The following is a 24443-nucleotide window of genomic DNA, read 5'->3' as shown; positions in this document are numbered from 1 at the left end:
CTACTTTTGAAAGTGTGTTTCTTTTATTTTTTAAAGTAATCTCTATGTCCTACATGGGGCTCTAACTCATGACCCCAAGATCAAGAGCCACATGCTCCACAGACAGAGCCAGCCAGGCACCCCCTAGTAGCCTACTTTTCACACTGATACTTTTCACAAAGTTCAATCATACTATAAGTACTGTTGTAATCTTTTCTGCTTAATAATATGAAGAGAATTTGCTTTTATGTCAATGGATCAATACCTACATCAATTTTGTTTTTCTTTTTTAAGATAATTTATTTGAGGAGAGAAGGGGGGAGGATCAGAGAGAGAAGCAGACTCCCCCCTGAGCAGGGAGCTTGATATGGGGGCTCAATCTCAGGACCCCAGGATCATGACCTGAGCCAAAGGCAGATGCTTAGCTGACTAAGCCCCCGCCCCCAGGCACCCCTCTATATCATCTTTTTAAATGTCCCTCAAGTCTTGCATTATATGGGCGGATGCTATCATACTTACATCCTATTGTTGGAAATTCAAGTTGTTCCCATTTCAAAAATAAATATCTACTTCTAAAACTCCTTCTACTAGATTACACTGACTTTGTGATCTGGAAGGCACTGTGGAGTAGTGGTTTAAAAGGATAGGCTGTTGAGCTGGAGCCTGATTCAGTCCCCTGGGATTCAAATGACTGCCTTAGTTCCTAGCTGTGCAGCCTTGGGTAAATTACTTATCTGTGTCTCAGTGTCTTCATCTGTAGAACGGGGTTAATGATACCTCTACTATATACAGTGATATGAAGATGAAAGGAGATAATACATATAAAGCACTAAATACCAGGCTTAGGGCACGGAAAGCATGCAATAAAGGTCAGCTTGTGTAAATGAAGGAGATTTGGGGCAGCCCAGGTGGCTCAGCAGTTTAGTGCCGCCTTCAGTCCAGGGTGTGATCCTGGAGTCCTGGGATCGAGTCCTATGTGGGGCTCCCTGCATGGAGCCTGCTTCTCCCGCTGCCTGTGTCTCTGCCTCTCTCTCTGTGTCTCTCATGAATAAATAAATAAAATCTTTAAACAAAAGTAAATGAAGGAGATTCATGTCTGTCTACCTCTATCCTCGGAGCCCAGCCCAGGGGCTAACAAGGAGAAGATGTTCAATAACCCTGCTGAATGAGGGATTTGTCCACAAGATCTTAAGCAACAGTATTAAAAGGTAAAAGGTTATGATCCTAGTCACAGAGATAAGGAAAACCAGGGTCAATTGTAGAATCCTGAGCCAAGATATATGAAGTTAACAGAGGGTTTATGTATAAGAGTTATTTGGATAATTTTTTTTCTTATTTATTTTCATTCATTCATCAGGATAAAACCCAAAATATACATCACTGAACTGAAAACACCATTTTGAAAAATATAAAGACTGCACATCAGTAGAGGTGCTATTATTTCACAATGCTGTGGTCTTAAATATGTGAATGGTTGTTAGAAATAATATTTTAATTCCCAAGCTGTTAATTAAAATAGTAATACCTGCTTATCAAAAAAATCTCAGATTTACAAGATACAAGTATATGAAGCAGAAAGTGAAAGCTCCCCTTCATCACCTCGCAGCCCCACTCTTAGATGTTGCCACCCTCTGAGGTACAGTCCGAGGGGGGGGTATGCACCCCATTCCTGTGCATATAGAAATTCAAGTATACACAAAACTTGATGTGCAGATACCCATACACAGAATCATCATCATCTGATCTTAAGTCACAAAATGATGTTCTTTTTTTAAGATTTTATTTATTTATTTGACAGAAAGAACACAAGCAAGGGGAGTGGCAGGCAGAGGGAGAGAGAGAAGCAGGCTCCCAGCTGAGCAAGGAGCCTGACCACAGGACTCCATCCTAGGACCCTGGAATCAGGACCCCAGCCCAAGGCAGATGCTCAACCAACTGAGCCAGCCAGGGGCCCTCTACTTTCTTATTAAAAACAAAACCAAAACAACAACAACAACAACAAAAAAACAAAACAAAACAAACCAGCTTCTAAATGATTTCTATCAGAAAAGATTATCACCAGTCTGGTGTTTTCATTTGCTGAAGTTCATTTCTAGTGGTGTTTATGCCTGGGAGTGACCAACTCAGTACAGTTAGTTAATCACTTAAAAACAAGTCAAATGTTTTTGTTCTGTTATAAGGAAGTGCTTTTCCTTAGACATTCATAGGAATATATGGGGCAAGGGGGCAGGGGGTGGGTGTGGAGACTCAAGACCAGAACTAAGAACAAATCAGGGAGAACTGTGCTCCAGTTCAGAATTAATTTCCAGGATCTTGAAAATTAACCAGAAACAGGGTGATCTGCCTGCCACAGAGTGAAGGCAAGTCCGGAGCAGGCAAAGGACACAAAGGAGGATTGTGAGCCAGGTTGGGAACTGCTGAAATTCCCAACATGAACACTGATTTTTAGTTTCTCATCATCCCTGCTAGTAGGATTTGCTAGTCATTTATTGCTGGAGTTGTTTTATTTAAAGCCCCTGATCCCCACCCCCAACAGACAGGGGAGTGTAACTCATCTTGGGATTTAGAGTTGTATTCTAAAGGAAATTGTGAAGGATTTGGAGAACTTGGATATTCTTCTGTTGTTCTTTCATAAGAGATTTTGATTTACTATATAAGTCAAATTTTTGAGGCAAAAATACTCAAATTAACATGAATTTCATTTCCAAGGGAACTGGGGTCTCCTGCATAATGAATTATGAATAAAACCACATAAAATGAATAGCAACAGTCACTTCAGCTCCTTTGTGGAAGGAGATAGGATAGAAATAAGAACGTATAAATGAAAAAATGAAAATAAACAGTAATGAAGTTTGCTAATTATGATGCTTGCTTCTGTTGTAAGTCATTCATCCTAAAGAAGGAAATAATTAGTGGGTAGGCTACAACTACTATTTTTATAACTCTTTTTTGTTCAGACATATTTTTGTTCAAACTGAATTTGTATAATTAGGAAAAAGCTGAACTCGGTAAAGCATGTTCTATTAATCATATAGGTTCTATGTCACTTGGATCTGTATTTAACTCCTCAGGAAATGGTTCCACAGTCAAGGTCGGCTTGCTGATTCTCTCACCAGGAGTTAAGCCACTGTCATTTAAGGGGACGCCTGGGTGGCTCAGCCAATGAGCGTCTGCCTTTGGCTCAGGGCTTGATCTTGGAGTTCCAGGATCGAGTCCCACATGGGGCTTCCTACAAGGATCCTGCTTCTCCCTCTGCCTCTCTCTCTCTCTGTCTCTCTCATGAATAAAAAGATAAAAGAATATGGTTCTGATTTTGTCTTTTTAATTTTCCTTCAGGATACCAGAGCCTAGAACCAACTTCTACATCTCACACACACACACAAAATTGAGCACACGGGTCTCACCAACCCAAGCTCTGATGACTTTTGTTATGTGATTTCTTCACCATCTAGTTCCGAGGAGAATCCTAAAAAAGTGAAGTTTGGTCTAGTCCCCAAACTTGGCCTATTCTTACTTTTCCTGGGCATTATTAGGCTAATAGGGTACTTCTCAGCCTATTGATTGAGACACTGGTATCCACATAAGATCCACTGACAGTGTCCTATCCATGTGCACTATCATAGCACCTCTGTTTTACTTTGCACATGGTGCTTAATTTTTTTTTTTTTTTTGGTGCTTAATTTTTTTAAAAAGATTTTATTTATTTATTCAGAGAGAGAGAAAGAGAGAGAGAGAGAGGCAGAGACATAGACAGAGGAAGAAGCAGGATCCATGCAGGGAGCCCAACATGGGACACGATCCCAGGTCCCCAGGATCACACCCTGGGCTGAAGGCTGCACTAAACCGCTGAACCACCCAGGCTGCCCATGGTGCTTAATTTAATGAACTGAATCAAATAAGGTATCTGGATAGGAATTAGCAATCCCATTCCTGGGTGTCTCTCCTAAATGAATGAAATAGAGATCTCAAAGAGATATTAGCATTCCCACCTTCACTGAAGCACTCTTCACAGGAGTCAGGATATGGAAACAACCTAAATGTCTGTTGACAAATGAATGGATGAAGAAAGATGGATGAATGGTTAAAGAAGATGTGGTATACACATACAACTGAATATTACTCAGCCTTAAAAAGAAGGAAATTATGCCACCTATAACATGGATAGACCTTGAGTACATTATACTAAGTGAAATGAATCAGTCACAGACTAATACTGCACCATTCCATTCATATGAGGGGTCTAAAATATAGCTAAACTCATAGAATCAAAAAGTAGAATGATAATTGTTAGGATCTGAAGGGAGTAGGGAATGGGGAGTTGCTAATCAGTTGCCATAAAATTTCAGGCAAGATGAATACATTTTAGAGATCTGCCGTACAGCATTGTACCCATCATCAATAATACTGTATCACACACTTAATAGATTTAAGGGGGTACCTCTCATGTTAAGTGTTCTTACACACACGCAAAAGTAATCTGGCATCCAAAGCATCAGAATATATCCAAATGTCAGGAGAAGGGACTTGTGCCCTGATTTCTGAGCTGCAGTGACAAGGTTAATTATAATTAGATTCTAATACTAAGTCACTGCAACAGAGACTAATCAGTCATTGAGTCGAGGTAATAAACTGGAGTCAATAACAGAGAGTAATGTACTTTAGAAAAGTGCTCTATTTTTTAAATGTTTTTGGTTATGTTATTTCATTTAAACCTCCAACTTCTCTCTCAGTAAGATATTATTTCTATTTACATATGAAGAGACCTGGGCTCAGAGAGATAAATTCCTCTCCCTCTTGGTGATGTCTCCTTTTCCACTTGACTTTTAAACACTTTCCCCCAGTCCAAGTCCCTGCTCCACTGTGTCAGGTATACTTGGACCCAAGCTCGAGCTTGCTAATAAACCCCCGTGCGCTTGAAAAAAAAAATAAACAAACACTTTCACCCTATGATCCTGACACCTGGTAGATCCCCTTCAATCAATCAATCAATCATGCTAACCATTTAATGAAACATAAACCCACTTTCCAGTAACCATCTCGTTTCTGTTTTTCTCTCAATTTTCTCTTTTGTGTCTTAAGAGTAAAATCTGTTCAATACCTCTTCCCTACTCCTCATTAACTCTTCAACCCATAGAAAGTGGCTTTTAAGTAGGGTACCCTCCACTAAAGCTGTTCTCAGCAAAGTTATCAGAATCCTGCGTATCACTAGATCCAAAGCATCATACATTTTTTTGCTGTTTCCTTACTTGACAATTTCTCCTCCTCTCAGGCCTAGGCTTCTAGGACACCACACTTTTGTCTTCCTCCCACATCTCCAGGTGATCCTTCCCAGGGAGAGATCCTCTTAACTTTGCTAAATCCTTACTTACTTCTGATCCTTAGGCTTCCTCTCCTAATCTTATGTTCTCTAAGCTCTATCCACTCTTTGAATGATTTCATCTAAACCCAGATTTAATACAAAAGTTCCAGATTCATATACTCCTCTGCCTACTGTCACCACTCGATTGCACCATATCTACCTCCACTCACACCTCCCTTACCCAAAATGCTCTTCCTCCCACATTGTGAAACTTGACAGAACCTGGGGAGTCAAAGACTCTCAACATTCCTGCATAGTCAGTCAGTTGTGTACTGTTGACTCTAGCAGTCTTTCATCTCTCCTGCTCATTTTTATTATTTATTCATGAGAGACACATGACTTGACTTACATCAGGCTCTTGTCTACTTGCCAGGTATACAGGTGAAGATTGGCTCTGAGGCTTGCGGCCATTACTCAGCAGGTGCAGTGAAAAGATTTGATATTTGTTACCTTCCTATTACAGTGTTTGGCTCTGAACAACAACTATTGCTGGAAGATTAGGGGCGGGGAGGCACTTGCTCAGGAATAGAAAATTATAAACCACAATGTTTGCATTTCATCTTCACAACAGTTGAAGTTTATCTTCAAATAGCCACAAAAGAGGATGCGGTGTCAAGTACAAACCAATGAACAAATAGTTAGAGATCTCTTCCGTCACCTGTACTAGGTATCTGGGTTACAAAGACAAATATGGCATGGTTTCTCTACCCAACAGACTCACAGTCTAGTGGGAAAAGCAAATGATTAGAATTCAGCATGGTAAGTGTGATAGCCAAGGAATGTATGAAGCATTGCATGAGCGCAGGAGAGTTCTCATTCTGCCCTGATTGCAGTAAGCACATAAGGTGGTGGAGGAGGGAGTGACATCCTGCCTGAGGAGAAAGAGTAGGGCTTCCAGAAGATGTAAAAATGTTCTCTCTCACAGAAACCTTAGGGGACTGTAGCTCTGCAAACTGACAGCCAGCTGTTTTCTCAAGTTACACAACCTAGGTGATTCCCAATCTCTACATCTCTAAAATGAAAAGGCTGGTTTGAATCAGAGGTTGGCAAACATTTTCTATAAAGGGCCGGATAGTAAACTTTTCAGGTTTTGTGGTCCATATAGTCTGTCACAACTACTCAACTCTGCTCTTGTAATGCAAAAGCAGCCATGGACATTACATAAACAGATGGGCCTGGCTGTTTTCCAATACAACTTGATTTACGAAAACAGGCAGTGGGCTGGATTTGGCCTATGGAATGTAGTTTGCCTATGCTCTGTCTCAATTATCTTTAAGATGCCTTCTAAATTTACCATTCTATTGGTTTGTGAAATGGTAGTTCTCAAAAACTTGATATACTTGATATTTTTTAAATATACTTTTGTTGTGACTGGTTAGGTCAGTAAGTTTAAATCAGGGATCCCTGGATGGCTCAGTGGTTTAGCACCTGCCTTCCACCCAGGGCGTGATCCTGGAGTCCTGGGATCGAGTACCGCATCGGGCTCCCTGCATGAAGCCTGCTTCTCCCTCTGCGTGTGTCTCTGCCCCTCTCTCTGTGTCTCTCATGAATAAATAATAAAAAATAAAATAAAAATAAAGTAACATTAAAAATAAGATTTGAAGTTCAACTTATTGTGGGTCAATTAGCTTCTCTATTCCATGACCACAAACCACACTGGGAACTTTAACAGATTCATGGTCCTGCCTGGAGTCCAGTAAGGCAAGAATGACAAAGCAAATGTCATCCTTTCCTGCTTCTAAGAATATCCCCCCCCAACATCTGCTCCACTAGTGATTGTGCAAAACTCCACTTTACATGTATATCAGCACCAGTGAGTTCATTTCAAAAGAGCAACTTACTTTCAAGAAAAATTATCAATGTAAAAGCAGGCTTTGGGCATCTATAGGTCAATAGGAATGTCTCATCACCTTTTCATTAAACCAGATTTGTTTTTATGGCTGCTAAACAGAAGAATGGTACAAAAGCATGCTGTTATGCACCTAAGCTAAAGCAGAATCAGGAAACTACAGGGCATGGATACCGGCAATCCTCCCTGCTTCCTCCCTTTCCTTTGGTAGACATTACTACTAAATTCTAGTACTTTTCCCCACAGAGTCTTAGATGTGTTTCTCAGGATTCATCCCAACACACTGAACCAGGAAGCTACTCCAAGTTGACTGGCATCACTGCACTAGATTAATAAGTCTATATGGAAGCATAAGTTAGGCCCTAATTTTTCCTATCACGTTCCCTCCTACCACCAAGTTACTCTTGTTAAAAAAGATACACATAACAATTTAAAAAGATAGACATACAGCATTGAATATAGCAGCTCTAAAGTTCAACAATACAAAACTAAAGACAGTGTAAATCTCATATAGCAGATAGGAGTATAAATCAGTAAAAACATTTTATGGAGAAAAACTCGGCATTGTTTATTAAGTCTTAAAATGTGCATACTAGTTGGGCACTTGGGGCTTCCTTATATTATTCCTTCTGCTTTTGAGTATGTTCAAACTTATCCACATAAAAAATTTTTAAAGTGTTTAATGAAGATAAAAATGTCATGGTAGTTGATAAGTGATATATTATATACAAATAAAATCTGAATTAAATAATCGTACAGAACTGAGATAATTCAATGTTGCCTCATTGTAGAAAGTTTTGTACTGTAATTATTTAGCATATAAAACTACAAAACAAATTCTACTACTGAAATCATTTTACTAATTTCTTAACAGGCACACTAAAGGATTTATACAGGCTTATAAATGCATAAAATATTTCTGAAAAAATAAATGGAAACCACCATAAGCAGCTGCTTCCCAGGAGGAAGAATGGAAACTTCTCACTGAATATTCTATTGTTCCTTTTGAATTTTTGTATACCTTGCATTTACTGCCTAATTTTATAAATAGATTGTGACTCCATGATTCCACTCCCAAAAATTTATCCTAAAGTAATAATTGAGTAAAGTTAGTACCTCAAGGATGTTCACTGTATACAAGAAAATATTTCAAGTAATTTAAATATCTAATAATTAGGAACTGATTAAATAAATTCCTATATTTTCATACAAAGGAATATAGAAGATGAATTTTTACTTATAAAGATGTTGTAATATGGTGTTAAGCTTTATAAAAGCAGGTTACATGTAATGTATATATAGTATGACATTAATTTTATAAAATATATGCAGACAGAAAAATATTTGAAAGATATATATCAAAGTGTTAAAGAGTAATCATCTCCTGAAATATGAATAGTTTTCTTTCCTTTCTTCTGTGCTTTCAAATTTCCCCAGTAAGTATTATTAATTTTAAATTAATTAAAGATTATTGAGAAAATGCCTAAGGGAATAAAAAAATTTCTCTTTTTTTTCCTGTATGAAAGAGCAATCTGAACACAGAAATATAAAATTTGGCTTTTCTGATCAAGGTCATTACAAAAAAATGCTGAAATTTTATTTGTAATGTCTCTTGCAGGGGGGTAGTAACATCCAGAGCTAGATACTACCTAATATTTTACAAATGATATCAATTCTTTTCAATATTTAGTAATTCCAGGGACACCTGGGTGGCTCAGTGGTTGAGCGTCTGCCTTCTGCTCAGGTCGTGCTCCCTGGTCCAGGGATTGAGTCCTGCATTGGGCTCCCGGTGAGGAGCCTGCTTCTCCTTCTATGTCTCTGCCTCTCTCTCTCTGTCTCATGAATAAATAAATAAAATCTTAAAAAAAAAAAAGATTTAGTAACTCTAACGTGGTAATGTAAGGAATGATTTTCCCCCTGTGTGAAAAATAAATTTTGTAATATTGAAAAATGTTAGACTAACATATATAGAATGTAATTAACAAATGAGAATGGGGATCTCTGGGTGGCTCAGTGGTTTAGCACTTGCCTTAGGGCCAGGTCATGATCCTGGAGTCAAGGGATCAAGTCCCACATCAGGCTCCCTGCATGGAGCCTGCTTCTCCCTCTGCTTGTGTCTCTGCCTCTCTGTGTCTCTCATGAATAAATAAAATCTTTAAAAAAAAAATGAGAATGATGGCTGAAATACCAAACATTTTGAGTAGAAGACTCGTATGGATTAAATAGGTTATTGCAGCCATGGCTGGATAGTGAAGGATCTGTACAACTTGCTTGGGATTTGACTTTTTTTTTTTTTTTTTTTAGATTTTATTTATTTGACAGCGAGCACAAGCGGGGAGAAGGGGGTATAGGAAGAGGGAGAAGCATGCTCCCCATGAGCAGGGAGCCCAAGGTAGGGCTTGATCCCAAGACCCTGGGATCATGACCTGAGCTGAAGGCAGACATTTAATCAACCAAGCCAGATGCCCCTAGACTTTTTCTATAAAGACACAGACTGAGTTGTATTTCAGAATGAAAACTCAAGGTGCACAGAGAGGGAGTAAAAATTAAAAATAGAGTACACCTGGGGCACTTTTTATGGCAATTTCTTTAATCTCCCCTACAAGGATAGAAAAGGCACACTAAAAGCTATTTAGCTCAGGAAAATAATAGGGATATGCTTAATTTTGCATTTTATTGTTTGACTAAATATTAATAAGAAATTATATTAAATTGGAACCTCCTTCGTCCTTACCAAATACAGCAGCATTAGGCAAATCAAATACAGCTTAGATGTTCATTATAGATCAGTACATGCTGACGTTCCAAGTTCACTTAAGTGGAATTCACTTAAGATGTTAGATTCTATACATCTGCTTAATCATTCTCAGAAATTAATATTCCTTAGAGAAGTGTTAAATACAATGCCGATCTCTACTCTCTGAGCTATTGGTTTCTCCCCCGTGAGACCCTCAGGAAGCACATCTCTACAGTTGCCAAAAGAAAGTACTAGAAAATTTCCCCATTCCACCTTATTTTTTTCAAGATTTTAGGGAAACGTTAAAAAATGGTTTTCTTTCCTGTTCTAATACCAGAAGCCAGAAATATTCAAGTGGCACTAGTTTCCTTTCAAAATTAAAAACTGATGAAAACATGAAATTTTTCATCTTTAGCCAATAGTCCCACAGAGCTAATGCTCAGGCTCCTGTGGGTGGGCGTGACATGTGACAGGTTAGGAGGTCCAAGGAGTCAGATGTTCCCGGAAAAGTATACTTGGATTTAGGTTCATTGTTACAGGCTCTCTTTCAGAGAATATAGTTGAACTCCTATAATTTAAAGGCTTCTATGAAATGAAATGTAGCTCGAATAAATCAGAGGGGCGGCCCCATTATAGTCAGCCAGTGGAGCTGGAGCATTTTAACTCAAGGTCAAAATAAACTTTATTGGAGCATTTTTTTAAAGACCAAGGTTATTTAGGTAAGAAGGTCTCTTTCTTCTTTGTTCATACCTCACCTTGCACAGAACTGTAAAATACCACCAGGATGCCTGAAACACAGTCTAGAGCATTCGGGACCACCTCAGCTCAGGTTGCCATGGCATTTTCTACGACTGAGCCTTGTGCCTTCCCTTGCAAACTAAAATAACACTGAGCATGTGAAAAACATCTATGCTATGAATAAGTTATTACCGAAATTTAATTAACATGATGTTTACTGTTTCCAATTCTGGGACAATAACACTAAGCACTGTTACAAAGTGGTCAAAAAAACAACAACAAAATCCTGAAAGGAAAGACATGTGAATTTATTGCCTGTCTCTCAGGGTGCAATCGAATGCAGATGTTTTGGATAATAAAGAGTAAGGAAATAAAGGATAAGGAAAGCACCCCGTGGGTGTTTACCGTGGCAGCACCAACTTGCCACTGTGGTTCGCATCCTTCTCCTTTGTAATCACATTAGGCCAAGCTCTTCTTGGTTTTATGTAATATTTTCTTGTCCTGTAGACGCTGCGGCTCATTAAAAAAACAGTTTGACTCATTATGGCAAACAGAGCTTCCTCCCTGGGCTTCCTTTTTTATCAAAAGTTAGTTAAAAATTGTTTGACATGCTAAGTAATCTTCAACAAAAAATGTTTAATTTTTCCCAGATCTGTCTTTTGGTTTTAGAGAACAATAATTTTATTGTCTTGATATGATGCTTGTCTTTGTGAAGCTCAGGAGACAAAGCCAGCCACTTGTGCATGCTGCAAATTCCTGTTTTTATGCCAAAAATAACCTGTGTGACTGCAGAGATAGAAAGAGCCCAAACAGCTTTATTAAAGTCTACCTACCACAGCTCCCACCTTGATTCTTCCCAGACTTCCTGTCCCTAAGCTCAATTCTTTGTTCTTTTCAGATGAAGACAAGCTGACCCTTGCTAAATAAGCATCTTCTCGTGATAGGCTCTTGACAAATGTAGTCTTTATAAAATAAGACTCCAGAGTTGAAATGTGAAATATTTTAGGGGCCCCTGTGTCCTAGCATTGAAAATGTCTTGTGAGGAAAGCCCTATTTTCTTTGATTGATTCATTCTGCTCAATATTCACTTGACACTTGTTCATGCAAAGCAATAGGAGTGATTCAAGATTATGGAAAGTACAGTCTCTGACTTGGAGAAATTTGCAATCTCGAAGAAAATAAGTATATAACATGTATTTAACAGCAGAGTTGCTATCCAGCCTGTCAAAACTGAACCATTTATCTGACTTTTTCATTGTACAGATGAGGAATCACAGTACAGAGAGGTGACATGAATTGCCCGAACCATATCACCAGTGTAGACATCACTGGGAGAATGGAGAAACCATTTGGTATCGAGCAAGTCACTTATTCCATCACTCACTATTTATATGATTTTGGACAAATTACTTAACCCAATGAGCTAAGCCAGGCCTTGAAGGGTTGACGTGGGTTGGAAGACTGGCTGAGAAAGGGAACACAGACTTCCTACAGGACTGTTTCACACAGACTTACTGTGACCCAGAGGCAGGAAGTATGAAGTGTATTTACAAGATAAGGATGAAAGCGAGCTGGTGCAGCTTCTATATTTCTCCTGACTTCCTCACAGAACGTTGGCTAAAGTTCAGTGGTCAATGCAGCCCCCAGGGAGTGATAAACCTGCCAGGTCACTGACTCCAGGCTGTGGGCTCACGGCCTTTCATATTGCCACAGTTGGGCATGAGGGTGCTCCATTTTTTACTGCTTCTTTGGGCCTAGCATGGGCCAGCCTTGGCCCACTGCACTTGCTCAACTTTACTTTCCTCACTTATGATATTTAGTGATTCTCTCTCTCTCTCTCTCTCTCTCTCTCTCTCTCTCTCTCTGTAGGCTTATTCTAAGCCTTGGGCAAGATGGTGCACATCAAGTGCCTAGCAGGATGCCTCATCCAAAGTGCTTCATAGGTGGCTTTCTCAGTTGAGGATATGAAAGTGGGATTCAAATTTCCTGACTCTCAAGCCTGTTGTTCTTTTCAATATGCAAGTAATGGTGACTTCATTTAGTGGGTACTCATTTTGCACCGATGGAATGTGATATATTAAAGAGTGACATAAAACTATGATTATTTGCAGAAAGCACTGCAGATCTAGAAATCCTAAGAATCTGTTTAAACTTATTAGCCTATATGCATTTATTAAAGTGACTGGGTTTATAATGAAGTTACCATAAGTAGGAGCTTTTTTTACGATGGTTAAGTATAAGCTCAAAAATATAATAAAAAGGGAAGAAATTCTATTCAGAATAGCAAAGTGAAACAAAACAAACAGGAGGGAGGATAAACTCAGAATTGTCTATAATATTTATAAAGAGAATTACAAAGAATTTTATGGACCATATGTAAAGAAAACTACAAAGCTGTATTGGAATAAACAAAACAAGATAAACAAATTGAGATATATACTATGGTATCATATAGGAAAACAAACTTCAACAAGTACAGTTATTTACTATTTGTTAAATATTAAAGTTCTAAACTAACAATGAAACCATGAGTATAACGCTGAACTAGTTCCTAGGAAATCCTAAAACAAAGCATATTAATTATTAAAAAGGGGGCGCTTGAGTGGCTTAGTCAGTTAAGCACCTGACTTTTGGCTTCAGCTCAGGTCATGATCTCAGGCTTGTGGGATAGAGCCCCACAGCAGGCTCTGCATTCAGTGTGGAGTCTGCATGAGTTTCTCTCTCCTTCTCCCTCTCCAAATAAATAAATCTTTGAAAATAAATAAATGAATAAATAAGTAACCCAGGCAGTGTGGATCAGAGAGATAATTTACATATATCATAAAATTAGGGGAAATAATTATTTAATAATTGCCTAATTATACTTTATTAGCTCCCAAGATAACTGGCTAACAAACACAAAACAAAATATGATTTGGATCAGCTCTCATACTACATACCAGAGTAAGCCCCTAATGAAATATTTAACTCTTTGCAAAGCTAGAGAAAAAAGAATCAGATATTTATGAATCTTTAGAGGGATAGTATCTTTGAAAAGCTTACAGCAAAGGAAAAAAATAAATGGCTCCCAAAAAAGCAAGAAAATGACTAACATAAAAAAACTCCCGAAATTAAAAGAAACACAATTGGGAAACATTGGTATGGATTATAATAAAAAAGAAGCTGGTATATATAACACATGCAGAATTTATTTAAACCTACAAAAATATTAAAACCTCAAGAAGGTGCAGCCTGGATGGCTCAGCAGTTTAGTGCTGCCTTCAGCCCAGGGCGTGATCCTGGAGATCCGGGATCGAGTCCTGCATTGGGCTCCCTGCATGGAGCCTGCTTCTCCCTCTGCCTGTGTCTCTGCCCCCCCGCCTCTCTCTGTGTCTCTCATGAATAAATAAATAAAATCTTTAGAAAAAATAAAAAATAAAACCTCAAGAAATGGTCAAAGGATACAAACATACAATTCACTTATGAAGAAATGTATGTAAATTATATATATTAAGTATGTAATATATAATCAAGTAAATAATATATTTGCATTATCATTATATAACATTCTTGTACATTTATAACAGTAAAAACTGGAAACAAGTAAAATGCCCAATATAATTGTAGTATATCAACTTAACTATGATATAGGTATTAGAGTTAATAATTGCAAAAACTGGAAAAAACTGTTCTTATTTAATGGTGGAAGGGAGCCAGTAATAATTCCTCTTACTGTGTATACTGAAGAAGACAAAAAAGAAAGTCACTAATGACATAGAATAGTGGAATCATGGATAATAGTTTTTCTGCATATATATCTGGAGAGGAAGGAGGAACCAGCTATACCATTGAACAATACTAGTCGTTAAACATTATGGACTCTAACACCCAAAGTATTTTTCAGCATCTGTCATATTTATTATTTTTTAAAAGCTTTTATTTATTTGAGAGACAGGGAGCACAAGTGAGGGGAAGGGGTGAGCAGGGAGCCTGATGAGGGCTCAATCCTAGAACCCCAAGATCATGCATGACCTGAGCTGAAGGCAGACACTTAACTGACTGAGCCCCCTAGGTGCCCCCACACTTATGGTATTTTAGAGGAAAGTGAAGAGAAGAAAATAGGAATATCAGTGTCAAATGGCGAGTTATTAGCTTTCGTAAAGGAAGGATCTTTCACTGTGCCAAAACCTTACATAGACCCCAATGTTTCCAAAAGACACCAGAGAATGCAAGGAACACACCTTGAGAAACAAGTGTATTTGATTTTTGCCACACCTTTGTCTTTGAAGCCTTTTTCTGGGCTGGTGGTATCCTGTTTGTTTTCCCCTTTCCCGATGCTTTATTTTTACCATAATACTTGTTTTAAAAGTTTGCTTGGCTTTAGATAAATGTCTTCATCATTTATACCTTAATTTATTTCTTACAATTCCTAATACATTTCAATTTCTTTTTATGGTCTTTCATCTTCTCCTTTGCTACATCACATATAACAGACATAATTTAGGAGTTAATAACCAGGAATAACAGACATGGGTTTAAATCCTGACTTGGTTGTGTGATGTTAAGCAAATTGCTTATTTTTAATCTTTCAATATCTTCATTTATAAGATGGAAATAATAATACACCACTGATCGCTCCTGGGGAGCCTGATACGGGCCAATACCAGGACCCTGAGATCACGTCCTGAGCCAAAGGCAGAAGGCTAACCAACTGAGCCACCCAGGTGCCCCCTGTCATTGCCTTTTTAAAGATGCCCTTTCTTTCTAAAATGTAATCGTGTGTAAATAAATAGGTATACCAAGTTCTTTTAAGCACAACACCCAAATGAAAACTTTCATTTACTAAAACTAAAGAAAAGACAGAGGGAAATGCATCTGTTCAATCCTGGCTTTCTGACTTTAATAGTCCATCAACCTCATTTCAACTACTGAAGGCTGCAGAATGATCAAAACCGAAATATAGGACTATGTGACGGAGTTCATATTTAAACTTTTGAAAATGAAAATGAATCTCAGTCGGAAAGTTCAGGCAGGGAGAAAGGGGTGTTTTAAAGAATTAAATGTTATGGCTCAGGCTCAAAATAACTACAGCTGGCAGGAAATCAAGGCTTTCCATATTGTGTCTTCAGTATTGTCAGTGACTAGTGTAGGTTTTCTGGATGTGTATTTTTTAAATGCTCCTTGAAATCGGTAAGTAATATGAGCATTACTTGGACCTTATTTGAATTTATTTGAATTTCAACAGCTACCAACAGATGTGCTTAGAAGCAATAGGCCCCAATTCCCAAATAGCACAGTATTTCAAATCTATTTTAGACTCTGAAATGAGAGCCCATTCCAGAAAGACAGTTCTGAACCTTTCTCCCAGCTGCAGAAATACCTCCTCTTGTTGCCCCCCTGACCTACACCAAGGGAAGCCGCTTGAAAAGATGTTCCTTTGCCAACAATCATTTTACCATTGTAACCCACAAATGGAAAAATAAACTGTTGGCTCCTCTTCAGAAAACCTGTTCCCACATTGCCCAGAACCAGGCAGATAAATAAAACCATAGAGTGCTTTTCATTCTCGTCTCATTTTCCAAAACGATCTTGTTATTTTTGTTACCTTGGTGAGCTCATAAAATGGGGCTTATCTACTAACAGTTAAGTCATATGAACCTTTTTAAGGTAAGTTATTTTATCCAAGGTTCTAGGACCATCCCTCCTTCTGGCCTGTTCCTTGGGACTTAACTCCATCGGTTTTCACACTCACCTAAAACGATTTGCTCTCCCTCCCACCCCTCTCTTTAGGATATACAAGCCCTTCCCATTGGAAAATACAAACCTCTAACCTGAATTCTTCTCTGCCTATTGGCATATCTTATTTCTTCCCTTCATAACCCAGCTCCCAGAGGTAATAAATCCCTAGTAAATCAGATGGAAACTCTAGGACTTTGCTTTCAGACATAATGGCAGCGACTTTATTAGATGCCTCTCTGTTAGAGCCAGGTACTCTTATAGGCCTTAGAATTTATCTATCTATCTATCTATCTATCTATCTATCTATCTATCATCTATCTATGAGAGAGAAAGAGAGAGAGAGAGAGAGGTGGGGGGGGACAGAGAGGTAGAGAGAATATCTATTTTTTTTAAAGATTTATTTATTCATGAGAGACACAGAGAGAGGCAGAGACATAGGCAGAGGGAGAAGCAGGCTCCCTAAGGGGAGCCTAATGCGGGACTTGATCCCAGGACCTCAGGATCATGACCTGAGCTAAAGGCAGATGCTCAACCACGGAGCCACTCAGGTGCACTGGGTAGAAAGAGAATCTCAAGCAGGCAGCATGCCCAGCATGGAGCCAACAGGGGGGGCTTGGTCTCACAACCCTGAGATCATGACCAGAGCCAAAATCAAGAGTATGTTGCTCAACCACCTGAGCCATTCAGGCACTCCTCAATTGTTTTTTCTTGATTATAAAAATATATGAATAATTCATGTTCTTTATAACAAATCAAGCAATACAGAAACAAAGACAGAATCAATGCCTCCCCTGCCTGAGCTCCATATCGTTAACTGTCACAACCACTAGAAGAAAATTGAGGCGGAGAAAGGGTCAGAGTGTACCCTGCAGTGTTTAGGAGGAAGAGTTGTGGAGTCTGAGTGCCTGGATTCATACCTTGACTTTGTCATTTACTATGTGTCCTCGAGCAAATTACTTATTATTTCTGCACCTCAGTTTTCCTATCTATAAAATGGGGCTAAATGATAGTACCTAGTTCACAGGGTTCAGTGAGGATGTAATGCACCAAAACACAAAAATATTGTTGTTTCTAAAGAAAAAAAAGATCAAAAAGAGATTTAAAAATGACAGCTGAGAAGAACTCACTTAGAACAAAATTCTATTTACCATTCTGTATCTACTGTAGAGATAAAAGAGTTTTTAAAGCAGCTGGAAGAATTTGCGCAAAAAAATATGCTCTTGTAATGATGACACCATTGATGCACTTTGTTTTTTAAGGTCACGCTATGTTTTAAAAGATCCCGCAATATTTCAAATTTTCATAAATTTATTGATTTGCTAGAATACCAACTTCTTTATTTTTAACCATTAATTGTATTGCAATCACACAATAATTATGTTTAACGTTTAGAGATTGCAAACGTATTTGATGTGATGTTTTATACTATATTTTTCCAATTTTATAATGGCTCTGTATACTCCTGGGCTGACCTTGGTCAGACCCTGGGGCCTGTCTGCCTGGCCAGCACCCGACACAGACCTTCAACCTCACAGATTCATCAAGCATCGTCATGCATATTTGCTCTGAGTGCTGCATTACTAGAAAATGATTAAATCACAATTATTGACTTTTCTGGAGTAAATCATTACCCACATTCTGGTAACTAAAATATTTTCACTCTACTTCTATTTATATACTTTTTCTAAGAGGCCACAGAGAGATGACTGCCACTGTGAAGCTACTTTTAATCATGTAAAGCCTCTTTCTCATCATCCCCTAGGCACACACCTTATATTAGGTTTATCCATTGAAAAAGTATGCTTTTTCTGTTTCCCAGGAATTTAAACATGCCACAGTTCTACAGTGTGAAGATCTGTGACCACACTGCACTTCTCCTGAGAAGCCCTCCTTCCTTCTTTCCTCATTTTTCTTTTCTCTTCTTCCTTCCTTTTTTTCTTTCTCTTTCTATCCCTCCCCGCTCCCTCTTCCTCTCTGTTCACATCGCTTTCTCTGGTTGACTAGATGGCTCAAATGTTTTCCATCATCTCTCTTTATTCCCCCTTTTAAAAAAAAGTGTGTGTGTGTGTGTGTGTGTGTGTGTGTGTCTCCCCAGAATGTTTTAAGCCCCAACTTAAGACCTTATTTTGTTCTTTTCAATAGTTTCTGGTCTGTCTAGGACACAAACAGAATGAAAGACCCCAGAGAGAAAATTACATTTCACACTAAACTCAGTTTTATCACCTCTCAGTTTCCGATTTAAAAAAATAACATATACTTTCCTTATTTTTGACCAGCTAATGTATGTGTAACTGTCGTCTAGGCACTTTGAGAAAAAAGAAAAACAGTAAAATACAGGGTCTGTGATGTTAATATGCAATTTTAAAGGTGCCTACTTTCCCACAAACTGATTTCAGCTAAGGGTGGCATTACTGTATCATTAACCATGGCCCTAGAATACAGAATGAGCTTTAAAATGTCCTGACCTCAGTCTAGATGGCCTAATGTCCTGCATTCAGGCCCCTCCTACTTCATCCCCCCGCATTTCTTAATGATTTTGGCTCCTGGCTCATTCTCACTGCTCTGAACTTTTAGCTTTCAGTGTTCTCAATAGAGACATCAGTGATCCTTCCCACCCTGGCCTCCTGATTCATTGACCTCCTCCCCGGAATGGCCTCACCCCCAGTCTGCCTCATCTCAGCCCCCCTCTGAGGAGGAGGAAGATTCTGACCCACCCTTTGCAGTCCGCTCCCAGACTGCTATGGCATCCTTCTAGCTCGCTCTGGTTCTTGGCCCCAGTGACCTTCAATTCCCTGGGTCTTCCAGTGTATGGATCAGGCCACCTTTTCACTGCCCCTCATCCCTGTATGTCCTCTACTCCTCCAGGCTTAAATTCTAAGATCGATTATGATCATCATTCTCTTGCCCATCTTGCTTCAGCTCTAAATCTGACTCTGCTTACTCATGCTGTGCCTTTACACTGACTGTGGCTGAAGAAAAATTCACAATAAGGCTGAAGAGCCTCACTTCAAATTCATGACCTTGTTGATCTCTCCTCAGAGTCCCACTGCCTCTTGCCTCATACTCACTTGGCAATCTTGCTTTCTACTTTACTGGGAACACTGAAGCAATCAGAAGAGAATTTCATAGATACCACCACTTCAACCCACTGACCAGCATACATATCGTCATCCTTTACCATCCTGCTGGTTCACACGAGTGAACTTGGCATGCTTTCAGCCCCCTCCTCCACCCAAGGCACCAGATTCCATCCGCTCTTATCTATTCAAGACATCCATCCACTGATTCTCCTTCCTCTCTCTTACATCATGAATTTTTCCTCCCTGCTGAATCACTGACATCAGCATGTACACATACTTCTTTTTGTCCCATTTTAAAATCATTTTCTTTGATCCACTTTCTCCACCAGCCATCATCCCACTTCTCTGAAATAAAACTCCTCAAGAGTAGTGAATACTTGCTGCTTTAACTTTCTCCTTCTTCTCCCTTCCCATTTCCTCTTAAACCCATTATAGCTGAGCTGTCACCCTCCCACTCTTCCAAAACTGTTCTTGTCAAATGATGACCCCATTTATTTCCTTTTGGAGCAAATTCCTCAAAAAAAAAATTGTCAATATTCACTGTCTCCAATTTCTTTCCTCTCATTCCTTTCAAACCCCATTCCAACCCCCACCACTCCACTGGAAGTGCTCTGAGTCACCAGTAACTCTTTTTGTTGTAAAACCCAATAATGAGTTCTCAGACTTCATTTTACTTTACCTGTCAGCACCATGTCACCCAGGTGAGCACTTTCCCTTCCACATCTGGCTGCCAGTACATTGCACACTCTCATATTCCCTCCTACTTTACTGGTCTCTCCTTGGTCTTCTTATTCTCCTTGACTTGGTAATTTTGGAAGCCTCGGGGCTCAGTCTGTCAATACTCACACCCTTGGTGATTTCATCCAGCTCTCTGGCTTTAAATATCATGTATGTTGATTATTCGCAAATATGTATCCCTGTCCCAGACCTCTTCTGGGCTCCAAATTCCCAATGCCTACTGTCTTAACTCTGTTGTCCAATAGTAATTTTAAATTTAGCTCATCTAAAAGTAACCTTCTGATTCTCCCATAGAGATTTGCTCCATCACAACCTTCCCTGTCTCTCCTTCTGGCAACTCCATCTCACCAACTGTTCGGGTCAAAATCCAGGGAGTCATCCTTGACTTCTTTTTCTTATTTCCCCTACCCAATTCATCATGAAACCATGCTAGCTATACCATCATACTATATCCACTGCCCACCTCCATTGCTACACTTGATCTGAGAAATTTCTTCCACTTGGATTACTTTTGTAGCTTTCTAAAGATCTCCTGACACATACTACTGCCCCCATCCAGTCTATTCTTCACCCAGGAGCAATCCATGCAGAACCTAAGTCAGATTCTGAGTTCTTTGTTCTAAATCCTGAAATAGGGGCAACCTGGGTGGCTTAGTTGGTTAAGTGGCTGCCTTAGGCTCAGGTCGTGATCCCAGGGCCATGGGATCAAGCCCCACTTGGGCTCTCTGTTCAGCGGGGAGCCTGTCTCTCCTTCTCTCCCTCTGCCTCTGCCTGTTGCTCTACTTGAGTACTCTGAGGGAAGAAATCTTTGTTCGATTTGCCAATATATCCTAAAAGGCCTAGAACAGTGCTAGGTATAACATAAGCACACAATAAATATTTAATGTTTAGTAGATTATGTACTCCTTAAAGGTATGTATTCCTTAAAGGTAGTATCTGCCTCAGAACCATTTCAGCCTCATGCTATTCTTGTGGAAAGATTCTTTTCAAACTATTGATTCGATCTACTTCTTGTTTCTATGTCTGTTTAGGTTTTCTACTGTATTTCAGTCAGTGTTGATGAGTTATACATTCCATGAAATAATACATTTCATCCAGGTTTGAAAATGCACTGGCATAAAGTTAATGTGCTCCCTGATATTTCTTTAGATCACTACTGTGTCTATATTTTTCATTCCAAATACTATTTACTTATTCTCTCTCCCATTTTATTGTTAATCTTTGGGGGGTACTCTATTGTCATTCATTTTTCTTATGTTCCTCATTACCTTTTCTCTACTTTCTTTGGCCTAACTCAGCTGATCTTTTACCCATTACTCAAGTTACACTCTTTGATGGGTGATATAGTGCTCACCGGTACTCAGAATTTCCTTCTTCCAGGCTCAGGGAATGATAATACTTACTACCTGACCTCTGAAGCTAGGTAAGGCCAATTGACTGGCTCTAGCCAACGACACATGACATTTTTGATAGAAACATTTAATTCATGGGGAATGATGGTCTTTTCAATAAGCAGTGTCTGGTCAACTCAGTATTCATATGGAAAAAACAAATCTTGACTCTTATCACACCGTTCACAAAAACAGTTTGAGATCGATTGTAGACATAAAAGTGAAAGATCTTGGAGAGGGGAGATTTCTTTTTTTTCCTTTTTTTTTTTTGAGAGGGGATATTTCTTAAACAGAGCACAGAAAAACACTAATCTAAAGGGGAAAATGATAAATTAGAATATATTACAATTTACAACTTTTGTTCATCCAAAGACATAATTTTTTTTTATTTTTTTTATTTATTTATGATAGTCACAGAGAGAGAAAGAGAGAGGCAGAGATACAGGCAGAGGGAGAAGCAGGCTCCATGCACCGGGAGCCCGACGTGGGATTCGATCCCAGGTCTCCAGGATCACGCCCTGGGCCAAAGGCAGGCGCTAAACCGCTGCGCCACCCAGGGATCCCCAAAGACATCATTAACATAGAGAAAAGTAACTCAGAAAGGGGGAAGATACTTGCAAGACATCTATCTGAAAGATTTGTATCTAGCAGGTACAAAGGATTCCTACAAATCAGTATGAAAAAATACAGAATTCTCAATAGAAAAATGGGGAGAAGACTCACTGTGTAAAGAGAGGATATCCAAATGGCCCCAAAACACACAAAAAAATTCCCACTTTATTACACTTTAGGTAATGCCAACTTAAAACCACCATGTGATACCACACCCTCTGGTAATGCAGAAATAAAAAGGATGACACAGGGTATGGAAATGGACTGTCAGGAGGCTGACCCTTGGAGGGCCTGGAAGCAGCCTCTTGGGCAACTGACAACAGCCTGAAAAATGGCTTGCACTGTGAAGAGCCACGTGGCCCTGGTGGGAAAGGCGCCTAGAAATGGGGAATCTGGGGCCTGAAGGGATGGCTGGGGCAAAAGCCAAGGAATCAAGGACTGAAAGTTGTGCCATCTTCTCAGGAGCAGTGGCTGAGAAGGAGGGCGCTGAAGTGGTGGAGCAGAAGCCAGGAGATGAAGAAATGGAAGTGGGGGAGGAAAAAAAGTGGTAAATGAGGTGAAGGTCAAGGCAGGTCCCTGGTTCCTGAACGTGGATCCCCACATGAGCTCCCTGGAGGCCATCCAGCTGGAAGTGGAAACTGTAAACGTTCAGGCTGACAGAGCCGTACTACAGTTGTGGTGCAAGTTGGGTCAAGTACATCAACACTACTTAGAGCAGAAGAGCTACATCATTCGGAATATTCCTAGCTTCTGGGTCAGTGCCTTTTGGAACTAGCCACAGCTATCCACCTTGAGTAGAGGCCAAGAAGCAGACATGTTAACGTACACAGCCAACTTGGAGGTGAAAGACTTCAGACACCCTAGGATGGGCTCCAAGTTCAAATTCCTCTCTCGAAGAAACCCCTTGTGCAGAAACAAGCTGATTGTCGAGGAATAGGAGGTCAGATCATCCAGCCAAGTGGAGTCTCTTGCCACTCCAATCATATGGCACCCAAGCCATGAACTCTAGACCTTCATTCATAGGAATCAAGGCGTCACCTGCAGCTTCTTCACCCGGTTTTCAGACCACAACCTTCCAGAGCGTGAAAGAAATGCTGAGATTATCAAAGAGGACCTCTGGCCAAATCTATTCCAATACTACCTGTTGCATGAAGGGGCCTCCAGAGCTAGATTTTGCCAGATAAGGAAGCCAATGGAGATCCCTTTGGTTCCAATCTGGTCAACCTTTGCCCTCGGAAATACTCCCATACAAGATCCCCTGCCACTTCCTGCTGGAAGTGCCTTGGCAACAGCACTGGTTGTGCCTATTGCTGCTTTTGTACTGACCTTCCTTCAAACACTCATGCTCTCAACCGCAGGATTGAGACCTTTATGGCTTTTCTGCATTAACATCATGTGCTACGTGGCATGGTTCACACTCTTCTCAGCCAAACAAATGATGCTGTAAATTGCACTGCCTTTACCTACACTGTTTGGACCCTGTTTCTTCCCAGGGCCTCTAGTCTGGTTACTACCCCCTGGACATAGCTAGACAGCTATGTTCAGAAGCCTGTTTTACTCACTCTGCTCATCACCTGTGAAAAATTGCTGGGCATTAATAAGGCCCAGGGAAAACAGCAGTGTGCTACTTGGCCTATGTGATTCATGCAATTCCATTGATCTTCCTGCCCTTCCAGGCACTGAGTGCTGCCTGCTACTGGCTACACCCACCCCTTAGGCTGCTGCCTGATGGATGTACATTGTCCAGACCACTGCCAGCTTCACTTTCTGGGTTTTGATGCACAATGATCTCCAGAAGTGATGGTAGGCCCAGGTTCCCTGCCGGCCCATAAAACACATTTCAGTTCTTCCCCTAAAAGACCTCAATTCCATACCACCACTACCATCACTTAGGAACCCTACTGGCTGTCAGGCAAGTGGTTGAAGTGACAAGTTAGACCCTATTCACATGGCAAGGATAATGGTAGGGTCCTTGATGACAAAGCACCAGGCTTTCTCAGCCTCACCCAGTGAATTCATACAAAATTTAGAGACTTTGATTTGCCTCCCTTCTTCATCCTCAACATGATGAAGTGTCAAAGGTGCCAGGGTGGTGTACCTTTTCTCTTCCTCTTCATCTCCTTCTCTTTGTCTCTCATCTCTCTTCTACCTTTTTTTTTTTTTTTTTAAGATTTTATTTATTTATGAGAGAGAGAGAGAGAGAGAAGCAGAGACACAGGCAGAGGGAGAAGCAGGCTCCATG

The 24443-nt window shown here is 39.8% G+C and overlaps 2 protein-coding genes across 5 annotated transcripts in view; one reads left to right on the top strand and one right to left on the bottom strand.

The window, feature by feature from the left end:
- The window catches only part of ACYP2 (acylphosphatase 2), a 209442-nt gene that overhangs the window by 18698 nt on the left and 166301 nt on the right, over positions 1-24443 (bottom strand). The gene's annotated exons all lie outside the window — the stretch shown is intronic.
- Positions 22092-23663, top strand: TSPYL6 (TSPY like 6). The gene is given in 2 exon segments (XM_041755464.1): positions 22092-22738; positions 22741-23663. Coding segments are annotated over 2 exon segments (1062 nt in total). The 5' UTR covers positions 22092-22584; the 3' UTR covers positions 23649-23663.

The sequence above is a fragment of the Vulpes lagopus genome, chromosome 5, assembly GCF_018345385.1.
Source record: "Vulpes lagopus strain Blue_001 chromosome 5, ASM1834538v1, whole genome shotgun sequence".
Taxonomy (NCBI): domain Eukaryota; kingdom Metazoa; phylum Chordata; class Mammalia; order Carnivora; family Canidae; genus Vulpes; species Vulpes lagopus.
This window is presented reverse-complemented; position numbering and strand designations above follow the sequence as displayed.